This window comes from Canis lupus, chromosome 7, assembly GCF_003254725.2.
Source record: "Canis lupus dingo isolate Sandy chromosome 7, ASM325472v2, whole genome shotgun sequence".
Lineage (NCBI taxonomy): Eukaryota > Metazoa > Chordata > Mammalia > Carnivora > Canidae > Canis > Canis lupus.
In genome coordinates, this window is record NC_064249.1 from 44,337,515 (window position 1) to 44,350,345 (window position 12,831).

Consider the following 12,831-nt stretch of genomic DNA (forward strand, 5'->3'; position numbering starts at 1 on the left):
TGTGCAGAGTGACTGGCTTGCGGAGCTCTTTCTCTCCAGTAATGTGGGCACGGTAAAGAGAAGACATGAAATGACCATCCTCTTTGCCATGTCACTTCCCCCAAGCACACTATTCTAGGGAGAAGCCACTAAGCTCAAGGGAAATCAGTCAGGGTGTTTCTGGAGTCCCTAACCTGCCTCTTTTAAATAAAAAGAACCATTTTCTCCTTTTCTGGTGGTTTCTTGCTGTCTTTCAGGCTTTCTTGCACCTATAGTCCCCTTGTTCTTTCCCCCCTCACCATTTTCATTTGTCCAAATAGCCTCCCGGAAAAGCCCCGGAGTCACTCTCCTAAACCAGCGTGAAGGTTTGTCACTGAGTCCCCGTTCCCGGGAGCGTGAATTTCAGCCTTCCTCCTCAGTGGGGAAGGGAAGACTGCATCATGGCAGAGCGAGTGTCAGGGCCAGGAGGGCTCCAGGTGTCACATGTAGGTCAGTATCTCCACGCAAGCCCCACGGACAGAGATCACCACCTGCTTCTTTGTGACTCTGCGGCTCTCTCCCGTACCTATGTCATGCTCCAGGTCAGGCAGTGGGGGCACAGGTCAGGCCAGGATCCAGGTTAGGCTGGCCTGAGGGGCACTGCAGGAGCCCAGGGAGAGTGGGTGCTTTCAGAGTCAGGGCTCATTTTGTGGCCTCAGTGGTAGGTCCTGGGAGGCTGGGAGGTGATGTGCAGAGGGATGCCAGGTGGAGTGGACAGTGAGTGGAGGGTGGCTTCATCAGCCCCATCCTTCCCCCAGCTCTTTGCAAACAGCTGGAGCTCAGTAGGTTATGCTGTCAGGGCAGCCGCAGTGGGACTTCACAGGGAAGGGCACATGATCTGGGCCTCGGGGAGGGAAGAAGACTCCGATGAGAGAGGGCCCCGAAGAGGGTACTTTAGACCACAGGGAACAGTCTGTAGGTGCACAGAGGCAGCAGGTGGCCAGGAGGGGAGGACCCGCCTTGGAAGGCCTTGTTTGCAAGCTGATCAGTGGGGGCCCAACTTGCAAGGTGGCCCAGAAAGATTAATCTGGCCGCCGCAAGACCGGAGGAAGTGTCTGCAGAGAGAATTGCAAAGACACCATCCTCACCATCTCAGATGCTTTCAGTTCAAGATGGAGACCTTGGGCCTAAGAGGGGAGCATCGCCTTCCAAGGAATTCCCCGACCCTGGGGACTGGCTTCCAATCTCTCATCTCACTGTGAGTGGCTCTCCCCTCCTCGCCACATTGTGTCACCCCAAAGCCAACTTGTGTGTCAAATGGAACTGAGCTCCTTTTCCTTGCTTTACACACATACACACGTGCGCGCGCACCCGCGCGCACACACACACACACACACACACACACACACATACACACACAGGCTATGAGGTGTTCTGAGTTGTCTGACTGCCCTCATACTCAGGGCACCAGGGCGAGTTCCCAGCAGGGCAGTGCAAATGACCTAAGATGCAATCTTAGGCTCCATTATTTTAGGATTAAGCCACTGCCCATCCTGCAATTTCATCCGGCTGCTTTCTTCCTGGCCTCTGGCCATGACCCCACCCCACTTTCCCCTCCCACGTGTCTTCTCTTGTCTCTCTCCCCTCTGCTCCTGCTCCGCCTCCTGTCTTTCCTCCTGTAACCCAGGACTTCATCTGCCTCCCCCGTGACTTATTAGAACGTTTATTTCCCGATGCAAGATAATCCTGCTGCAATTATTTGGGGCCCGATGTTGACATGCTGATTGTTCCGACCCTCGTGGTCCAGTGTCTAAGCTCCTCGGTGTACACGGAGTCCCCGCTCAGGCAGCAAAGAGTGTGACATGTTCACTTCGGTCCCCTGTCAGCTGGTGTCCACCACAAGTTGAGCATCAACAGCTGTGGCTCCCAGAGGAAGTCCCCATGTTCTGGGTGCCCGTCCCTGTTACCCAGGACCACCCTCAGCACGGGGTCACAGGTTCAGGATATGGCAAAAGGATGGTATCTCATGCATCTTCTGGAACATGGTTCTCCCTTTGAGAATTCACCATCTGAGTGGAAGAGGCTGCCCGGCATCTTAGCCTGCTGGCTCTGCCAGGTTGGCGGCTAAAATGCCCCGTGTGACCTGCTAAAGCCTCTCCTGGGTAGGGGTCCCTGCCGAATGGGCAGGCACGGGCGGGCGCGGGTGCTGTGTACTGCACTAGCCTTCATCCGTGGAGCGACTGGGAGCCCCGGGGAAGCCGCCTCCCACAAAGATACGTGAGCAAGTCTGCATTTCTACTGCAGGGGGAAAACAGTAGAAGGTACCAAAACCCCTCTGTCCTTTGGTACTTCTACTTTGCCTCCAGTCAGTTTTCTGAAAACCGACTGGTATTGCGTTTTGACTTCCCAGAAGTGGGGATTTTGGAATCTGACCCGGGTAGGTTGCGGCTGGAGCTCACCTGGGATTATCCTGTCACCTCCCTGCAAGAAGAGGGTCCGTGTAGGCCTGTCTCTGCGGCCCTTCCCTTCCTTCCTCTGGGGAGAGGCCCTGGGCCACAGAAGGCCTTCCTCTCTCTGCCAGGGAGAGCTGGGCCCCATCTCAGAGCTCCTGGGACAGCTGCTCCACATCCTGTCATATCCTCGAACGCTCTGCTGTAGTCCCGACACCATCCTGGTAGACCTTTCTCTCCTGGCCTGCCTCCTGCCACCTTGCTTTTTAAAATTTGTTTTCTGAGTGACAGTAAAGCACCGTGGTTGGCTATCACACGCACACGGGGACGTCCGCATCCACCTGCCAGCTGGCCAAGGGCACAGGGCCTTCCTGAAGGTCAAAGGCAGCTGTCAGGGCTCCTCCAGAAGAGGCTGTGGGCCGAGGCTCCCCAGGACTGCCAGCTGCTTTCTTTCCAAACCACCCACCTCTGCCCCCCTGCTCATCGGCACTGGCTGTTTCCCCAAATTCCAGGCCCTGCAGCAGTTGAAGCCTGACAGTCGTCAGACTCGTCCCGAGGATTCACACCAGGCCGCGGTGGGCCGTGGGGCGCGGGGGCTGCGGACTCGGGACTGCACCGTTTCCATGATTACGAGTCAGGATGCGCTTCCTCTGGAAAACTTACATATACACAGACATGAATAAATACCCAGCACTTCATGATAGTCTCACCATCTAGACACGCTGTTTTTGTATAAATCCTTTCACTCCATTGTTTTTAAATGCAGTTGGCATCCTGTTGCGTTGGTCGTTCTGTTCATACATTCTATTTTTAATCTGCTTTTTCTCATAAGCCTATCTCGTAAGCCTGTTTCTGTTCTATTAACTATTCTTCTATAACAGGAGCTTTTGATGGCTGCATAATATTCTCCCACACAGCTCCCCAGGGCCACTATTTATTTATTTGATGTAGAGACTCCTGTCTGTTCTAAAAATGCATTTCCTTGTCTCGTGTGGAAACAGAAAATCTCTCCTAGCCGCTTCGTTATTTCCCATTCACACACTCCCGAGGCACAGGACCGATGTGTGTTTTCCATGCCATGGCACCACTGCTTTGACCCTGTAACAAAACATGGGGTGTGTTGTTATTCACTTCTGGAACTGAGGTTCCCACAGGTGTGTGCAGCGAGCCAGCAAACAGGCCCTCTCACTTGAGCAAAAAGCCAGAAGTGTCTGCTGCTTTCTCCTCCTCACCCTCTGTGCCCAGACCTCAACATTTCCCCTGACAAGGCTGCCTCCGCGTCCCCTTGTCACCTGGCTTCATGAGCTCTGCTTGCTTTGGGACGGGCTGAGGCCTCATGTCTCACAATGTGCCCACCTTAAGGAAACTTCTCAGGATGGACTGTTGGCCAAAGTGGGTCTGTTTGCAGACACACCGCAGCTTCAGGGTCCGTAGAACCTCACAAGCCTTCTGTTACTGAGTCTGAGACTTGTTGCCTTAGAGAGAAGGTTCCTCACCTTCCTCTTTATCTGGAAACACCGTCACGGTCAAGAAATAGGCATTGGTGTTCCTCTCTTTTCCTTCCCTATGGGCTGGGTGCTGGAGCTGGTGCTGGGAGCCCCAGTGGGGAGCCTGGGCGGGGGTGTGGGGAGGCACACAGCTGTCCGGCCTGGGAGGGCTTCACTGCGGGTGGGGCTGGCGGGAAGGGGCATGAGCAGGCTCCCCTGGCAGGGTCCCAGCCCACACAGAGGACGCAGCAGGTGTCCGCCAGAGACTCAGGCTTCGGCTCCCGGAGGACTCCGAGCTGAGGCTGCTCCAGCCCTCCTGCGTCTCCTGCATCTAAGCTGATGGAATCTAGGATGCTCCTGAGTTTGAACTCACCTGGGCAGCAAATTGAGGAACATCACAGGTGTACTTGCTTCTGTTCACACCATCTGTGTGATGCCAGACACGCATTCCCTCACTGCCCCGCTTCCCAGGGGTGCTGGTTTGGGTTGAGTGTTTCCTGTCTTATTGGAATGGCAGGACTGTGGACTGCCACCCAAGGTCTGCATCCACTTGGGGCTGCCATTGCAATTCCCCACCAGCAAGAACAAGGCAAGGGAGGAGAGGCTGGGGGCCTGCACACCCAAGAGCACCCTGGAGTTCACTCTGCCTGCCTTCTTCCTCCACTGTCCCCAACCCAGAGCATGACACTGGGTCATGACTTTGGAGATCCGGGTTCTGGTCCCAGCTCATGACTTTGGAGATCCGGGTTCTGGTCCCAGCTCTACTAACTAGCAGTTTCCTTATTTGTAAAGTGGGGCCAGTATCGCCTGCCACACTCGCAGGACACACAGCAAGTATCACAGAAGAACTTGACTGTGAAAGCAAGGAGCGGGTACCAACTGACCTTGCCCTCTGTCAGAAAGGACTCTCAGAATGGGGGTGGTTACTTGTAGCACCTCCCAGGACTGGGACGGTGGAGGAAGAAAGGGGATGGCAGCCCTCGGCTCTCCTCCCGGGCTTGTGGGCCAAGTGCAGATCCGTGCTAATAGTGCACACATTCTTTGTAGGAGTGAATCTGCCTTCGAGAAAGCCAATGTTGACGTGTTCCGGGTGAGAACCAACAACGTGGGCCTCATCTACAAAATCAGGTGAGAATTTGGCCCCTGACCAGGGAGGGAGGGAGATGAAGGTGGGTAGATCAGGGACTGACGTCACTACTTTCTGGGTGTTGATCACTCCCTGGTGTCATTTACCTCCCACCCTGAGTCATTGTGCCCTAAACTTGCCTAGTAGAGATTCACTTCTTTAGGTTAAGACAATTTGAGACGTTTCTCACAGTCTTGGGAAATGAGCTCCCAGAGGCACCAGCTTGGTGGTCAGGAGCAAATTCCGAGTCCGGGTTGCCACCTGCTAGCTGTGGGACTTTGGACGATTCCACTCCAACCCCCCTTCCCTCACTTGCAGTAACGGTGCCTGCCACCCTGAGTTAGTGAGGACTCAACGAGTTGGGGCTTAGAGGGCAGCTGGCACTCAGCAAGTGTTAGAGATGCCGGCTCACGTGGCCGGATGCCTCTTGACGGAGAGCTTGTCTATCTCTGGGGGTGTCTGTGTGAGTGTGTGGGGAGGGAGCCTGGTTGCCAAGGAAGAGCCTTCAATTACCCCTATTTTCCCCTCTCCCTCCCTACTCCCCAGGCCGTTCAGTTTATGCCCATTTGTCAGAATGTCAGGATCATCTGCACCCAGGCTACGGCCTGGACGGGGGTCAGATGCTTCCTCAGTTCAGTTCCGATTTTTCCTCTTCCCACTAGAAACCATAGGACCATGAACTGTCTTTCATGGGGAAATAAGGGACACAGCAGTTCCTGGCACCAGCTGCATGAGGGAAGGGGGATGGCAGGGCAGAGGGTGTTGGTGTGGGGAAATGCGACTTCTACTCTGAGCTCCTTACTAAGTGCTGGACCCTCTGCCAGGCAGAAGCACACATCTTCATGTATGTCATGTGTGTCATTGGTCCATTGGGGCTGTGTGCTGTCTTGAGTTGTGTTCGTCCCATGAGGGCCTGCAAAGATAAGGCCTCACTGCCATGGGCAGGGAGGAGATATACCTGGTGCAGAGTGAGGCCATCCAGGGGTCAAGGTCTGGGTAGGCCCAGAACTGGGCCTACCAGGCATGTGGAGGACTATAAGAAGTAGAGGCAATTTAGGAGGCCAGGTCTTGAAGAGTGTGGATCTGATGATGCCTGGTACAGTAGCCCTTGGCCACATGTGGCTACTGAGCACTTGACTTGTGGCTAGTCCAAACGGAGATGCACCGTACGTGTATACACACACCAGATTTTTGAAAACTTAGGAAAAGAGTGTATAATATCTTATTAGTAAATTTTCTCATGATCCCATGTTGAAATGATAAATGGATGAAATAGAATACATTATTAAAATGAACTTCACCAGTTCTTTTGCTTTTCTTAATGTGGCTTCTAGAAAATCTAAGCTTACATACATGGCTCACACATGCAGCTCATGGGATAATTCCATGGGGCAACATCAGTCTTGATGGCCATGGTGGGGGTGGGAGATGGTTAGTCTGGGTGGCGCAGCTAAGGTGAGTATCTGGGGGCCCTGGGCGTCTGGGGATCAGGGAGAGAAGGGAAGCTCAAAAACAGTTCTGCCACAAGCCTGGGCAATCCTGGATTTTTTGTGGAAGGCAATATGACCTTGCTGGTGATGTAACCACATAACGCTCAGTAAGCACCTCTACCTTGCACAGTATTCCCATTTTGCAGATGAGGACATTAGGGTTCAAGGGGTAAAGCAACCATAAGAACAAAATGATGGCACCCCTCCTGGAAGTAAACATTTGGGTATTCCAGTGTGGAAGGGGTGTCGTCTCTGTTCTGCCAATGACGTGCAGGTGTCTGCTTCCATCCCAGGATTGAGCACGACAATACAGGTCTGAACGCCAGCTGGTACCTGGATCGTGTGATTGTGACCGACATGAAGCGGCCTCACCTCCGCTACTACTTCAACTGCAACAGCTGGCTGAGCAAGGTGGAAGGTGACCGCCAGTGGTGCCGTGACCTGCTGGCCAGCTTCGACCCCATGGACATGCCCCGAGGTCAGTGCTGAGGCTGGCCTGCCTGCCAGGGCTGGCTCATGCCTCTGTCTTGCTCTGGGCCGTTCTGTGTCCCCTTGCCATTCCTCCGGGATCTTCCTGTTGGCTAGAGCCTGACTGAAGCCCCATCTTCTCCACATGACCTTCCCAAGAGCAATCTTATGTGCTCTGGAGGCTCAAGGAAATGGGAAATGCAAGAGGACCAGGAGGCATGATGGAGGGGTGGGCACAGTCCTGAGCATCCCCTGTGTTTTCAATAACTCTTGTTGATGGGCCTCTCCACTGAGAGTCCTCTCTGAGGTCGAAGGCAGCTTTCATTGTCTTCCTATTTCTTTGCCCTTCCTCTGATGCCCAAAGGAAGGTGAGCTACGGCCGGGGCATGGTGGGTGGGGATCAACTCACAGCTTCCAGAGCTCCATCAAGCAGTCCTTAGCGCTTCCTGATTTTATGAGGAAGGAAACAACTAATTTCAAGTGCATCTCTGACCAAAGGCCTGAAATTCAGTCATTTTAGCTCAATAAGAGGTGGGTGAACAAATCATGTGAGAACCACACCATATCTTATGACTTATTGTATCACACTCTGTCCACTAAAGTTCTAACCTCACCTTACCTCATTATTGGACATATTTGCTTTTCCACAAAGGGGGACATCACATGTGGGTACCACCGTCGTAACACCTTGCTTGCAGAGAGTCACGGGCCATCGGAGGGAAAGGCATTTGATAGTGACCCTGGCAAGGTCACAAGGAACAGCAACAGCAGGTGGACACATTCCCTAGATTCCTTCCAGCCCAAACCCTGTGGTATCCAAGATCCATCCTCTCTTGCAATGCAGCTGAGCAGGGCTTTAACTCTCCTTCTCTACCTCTGACTTCCTACCCCCCAACTGACCTTGAACTTGCCTTGTTCCTCCATGGCCCCCACCATAATAATTTGTGACTTCACTGTTTCTTTTCTAAAAAAGATATGTTATTGGTCTCTCTCTTATTACAAAACCAAATTTGATCATTATAGAGAATTTAGAAAACAGAGACATGCACACATGAAAACAGAATACCTGTAATTCTATCACCTGGATAAACATCACTGGTGACATTTTTTTTGCACACTCACTTCTAGTCTTTTCCATGCACATATAATTTGAAAGAATGGGCTAGGACAACATCCTGTTTTAGAGCGTATTTTTTTCTATGCCATAAATATTGCTCGACACCCCTGCTTGCAATGAGCATTCTGGCATAGGGAGGTACCATCACTGATTGGTTCACTGAATCCCTTATTGTTAGACATTTACATTGTGTCCCCCTCTACAATTTTATTGTTACTACAAACTATTCACCTACATCTTTGCACAGATGATTCTTTCCTTAGATAAATTCCTAAATAGAATGTATAGAATGTACATGGTTAAGACTTTTAACAAGCATTTCCAAACTGCCCTAGAAAGGGTGCATCAGTGCCCAATCCCACCAGCTGTGCAGGAGCATCCATTTCCCTGCCCTCAATACTTAGTGTTGTTTAATTTTCTAACTGTATAGAATATTCTCCCTTTGGTTTTTGGTGGTGTTGGATATTTTTCATATGTTTATTGGCCATCTGTAGTGTGTGTGTGTGTGTGTGTGTGTGTATGAGAATGAGAGAGAGAGAGACAGAGACAGAGACAGAGACAGACACAGAGACAGAGACTTGCCTGCCCATACCCCATGCCTGTCTTTTCAATTGGGGTGAATTTCACAGATTTTTCCCAAAGATGTTAAGTATCTCTAATTCTTGATCCAATCTCTTTACTAGGATCAGTCCCTAGCAAGTTGTCAAGCTGACCATCTTCCTCTCTGCTCTTTTAGGCACCCTCTTTTCTTGGCCTTTTCCCACCATTTAGTTCTTCTTCCTACCTTTTGCTTCAGTCCCATGAAAACTCAGGGTTCTTTTTTTTTTTTTTTTTAAGATTTTATTTATTTATTCATGAGAGACACACAGAGAGAGGCAGAGACAAAGGCAGAGGGAGAGGCAGGCTCCACGCAGGGAGCCTGATGTGGGACTCGATCCCAGGACTCCAGGATCACGGCCCAGGCCAAAGGCAGGCACTAAACCACTGAGCCACCCAGGGATCCCCAGGGTTCTTCATTAGAAGAGCTTCTGAAAAGTCACCATTAAGAAAGAATTAGTGTAACTCCATGGTTCTCCAACTTTCCACAAGAATCATCCAGGGGAATGTTCTTGCCTTGTGGGAAAAACAAAGACACCCACTGACGCTATCCCTGAATCAGATCACTGGGGGGACTGCACCACTGCCCTTTTATGAGCTGGAGGGCACTGGATTTGTAGTATTTCCGGATTTCTGGATTCTGGAAGAAGGAAATGAAAAGGGAGATCTTCAAATTTTCAAAGGACTGCATTGGTAAACATAAGGTTAACTCTCCTTGCTTCTCACCTGGAATTATACCAGCTTGATGTTTAGTTGCTGCAGGAGGTCTCTGATGATCAAAATGGGGAAGATGATTATTACTTCATCCATGCAGTTTGACAGATGAGAATACTTTAAGACACGGGGTGTGGACAATAATAGAAGGGGACATTTTAAGTGTCTCTTTCACCTCCTCACGCCCCTCCAAGGGATGGTGGATCATTAGTTGGGTAGCCTTGCTTTCCTCTCTCCACACCCAGGACCATTGCCTGAAGTTCTGGCTGGTAATTAGCTGGAACCTTCTTTCATTCCTGCCCTTCAGGGAGGGTAGGTGTTCTAGGCTGACTGACTGACCCTTTGACCGAGGTGATCAGCAGATAGTGGCAGGGGTGGACCTTGATCAGGTTTTTAGATGGTTCCTGTATAGGCGATCGTATATCATGCATGAGGGGAGTTTGCCCTACTTGTGGTTGCCAGTGGGCTGTGGAACTTTAAGACAGCTTCCCTGGACAAGAAAGTCACCCTCCCTGCACGGCACGGGCCCTGACATTTGCCATGGAGGTTACTTTTTCCTCTCTAGGGTTCTCTGTAAGTGTGGAAAGTGTCCAACGTATTCCTAATATATTGGGGTGATTGCTGGTCAGAGCTGCCCTCTTCTTCCATGGAGCCCACTCCGGTAAAGGGAGGCATGAGGAAAAGCAGGGACAGGAGGTTGCAAAAGAAGGAGATGGACAATAGCCAGCTCACAGTTGTGTGGATGGAAGATCATAGAGCCAAGTTCAATTTCTCAGTGGTTCTCTCAACTGGTTGGTAAAATCGCTGCTTCGGACATCTTAAGGAAACCAGGGAGCAGGGCCAAACCAAGCATGTCACCTTTTGGTTGCCTCTGTGTCTGATTACCAGGCCTTCAGGATCTGTTGCTGGGGTGTAGGGAGACAGGTTGTTGTGTCCCCTCAACCACTGGAGGTTTCCAAACCCTAGTCACTCACATTCTATCTTCAAGATTTTTGCTGTATTCAAGTACAACTTCCATTATTTACTCGTTTTTCTTCTTAAACTCCATTTTGGCAACTTACCTATCGACTGGTGAAGTTGTTTGTTTGTTTGTTTTTTTAAAGGTTTTCTATATTGATTCATGAGAGACACGGAGAGAGAGACAGAGACACAGACAGAAGAAAAGCAGGCTCCCTGCTGGGAGCCCGATGTGGGACTTGATCCCAGGACCCCGGGATCACGCCCCAAGCCAAAGGCAGACGCTCAACTGCTGAGCCACCCAGGTGTCCCAACTTGTAAAGTTGTTTTCAAAAGAAAGTGGATATCACTATCACAAAAACTGTAATCATTTGCTACGTAAATCAGCACATCAACACATATGAAAACCAATACACAACATTAGATAACCCTCCTGTATCACCATCAGCATCCTGCGTGCCACGAGTAGTATGCAGATTGCATGCTGGGAAACACTACCAGCCCTGGTCTGTGAGGAAGGGAAAGCAGAAGCAGGGAGGAGGGGAAGAGGGCTGGTAAGATACCTGGGCTCTCTCTCCATCACCCCCCACACCTGCGGGGGAGGGAAGGCAAAGGAAGGCGGGCAGGTGCTATTACACCGATGAGTTAACGCTCAAGGAGGTGCTGATTCATCTAATATCAAACAGCTGACCACAGAGGAGCTGGGACTAGAATGTGGGGTTCCTAATCCTCAAAGTAAACTTCCTGTCTGTCCCCCCATGGGCAGGGCAACCAGCCTGGCCCCTGAGGGATCACACAGTGAGGGCTCATGGAGGTCAGGAGGACCAGTCTCCTACGGTCACAGGGGTCCCTTTCACACATCCCCGCTGGCTGCTTCTCCAGCCTTGGTTTGAATCCAGCCTTTCTTGAGTGGTGGACAGTTCCCAACCACCCAGCTCAGCCATTCCAGTGCTAAGTGGCACTGGTTGTCAGAAAAATCTGCCAGAAATTAAACCCCAGACAGTCTCCCTGGGACTTCTGCTGGTCTGTTGCAGTCCCCTGCTGACAAATACCCTGTCTGCCCCTCAGCCGTGTGAAGATAGGCTGCTCTGGGCCTCCCCTCTGGGGACACACGTCCAGCCTGCCTCCCTGAGCAGCTCTGATGTGCCAGTGCTCCCCAAGAATGTACCTCCCGAACAGGAACCCCGAGTTCCAGATGGGCGCCCCTCAGAACAGAGTGCAGAATCCTCCCCGACTCCATCATCCTACTTCTTTTTAAGAAATCATTATTATTGCCATAAAACATACATAGAATTCACTATCTGAACTATTTTTAAGTGTATCGTTCAGTGGCATTAGGTAGATTCACACTGTTGTGTGACCATTACCACCACCCATCTCCAGAACTTCTTCATCTTCCCCAACTGAAACTCTGTCCCCATAAAATAATGACTCCCCATTCCCATTTCCTCCAGCCCCGGGAAATCTCTGTTCTCCCTCTGTCTCTGTAAATTCGACCACTTAGGGATCTTATGTAAGCGGACTTAGAGGATATTTGGTCTTTTATGACTGGCTTATCTTACTTTAGCATAATGTTTTCAAGGTCCATCCATGTCACAGCATGTATGGGAACTTCATTTCTTTGTAGGGCTGAATCATTCCATTATGTGCATAGACCTGTTTCACTTATCCATCAGCTGTTGATGGACACTGGGGTTGTTTCTACTTTTTGACCATCGTAAATAACGTAGCTGTGACTGTTGGTGTACAAATAGATGTTCAAATTCCTGCCTTCATTTCTTTTGGGTGCAGACCCAGCCATGAAAATACTGTTTTCTGCAGCGGCTGCATCATTCCACATCCCCACTCACAGTGCATGAGGGTTCCAGTTGCTCTACATACTCATCAATGCTTTATTTTCTGTTTGTTTGTTTTTTTTTAATAATCATCTCTTCTTGTGCTTATGGGTCATTTGTACATTTTCTTTGGAGAAATGTCCCCGTTCAAGTCCTTTGCCCATTTCAAAGTTGGTTTGTTTGCCTTCGTTGTTGAGTTCTAGGGATCCATCTAGAATGTCTTTGTGGATATTACCTCTTAGCTGATGTGATTGATTTATAAATATTTTCTCCCATCCCGTGGGATGCCTTTTCACTCTGTTGAAAAGAGTTGTGTTGACACACTCAAGTTTTTAATTTTTATGAAGTCCAACTTATTATTTTTTCTTTTGTTGCCTGTGCTTTTGGTGTCACATCCAAGAAATTATAGCCAAACCCAATGTCATGAAGATTTTGCCCCCTGTTTTTTTCTTACATTTGGGCCATTGATCCATTTTGAGTTAATTTTTATATGGGATGTAAAATAAGGGTCCAATTTCATTTTTCTTTTTTTTGCACGTGGAGATCCAGTTTTCCTACATTATTTGTTGTAAAGACTGTCCCTTCCCTCATTGAATGGTTTTGGCACCCTTGTCAAATATCATTTGACCATA

At 50.2% G+C, this 12,831-nt stretch overlaps 1 protein-coding gene across 1 annotated transcript in view; it reads left to right on the plus strand.

The window, feature by feature from the left end:
• LOXHD1 (lipoxygenase homology PLAT domains 1) overlaps nt 1-12,831 on the plus strand; it is a 166,911-nt gene that overhangs the window by 10,163 nt on the left and 143,917 nt on the right. Inside the window, exons 3-4 of the mRNA XM_025428987.3 lie at nt 4,943-5,023; nt 6,805-6,989. Coding sequence (XP_025284772.3) covers nt 4,943-5,023; nt 6,805-6,989 — 266 coding nt within the window. The remainder of the gene's footprint in view (nt 1-4,942; nt 5,024-6,804; nt 6,990-12,831) is intronic.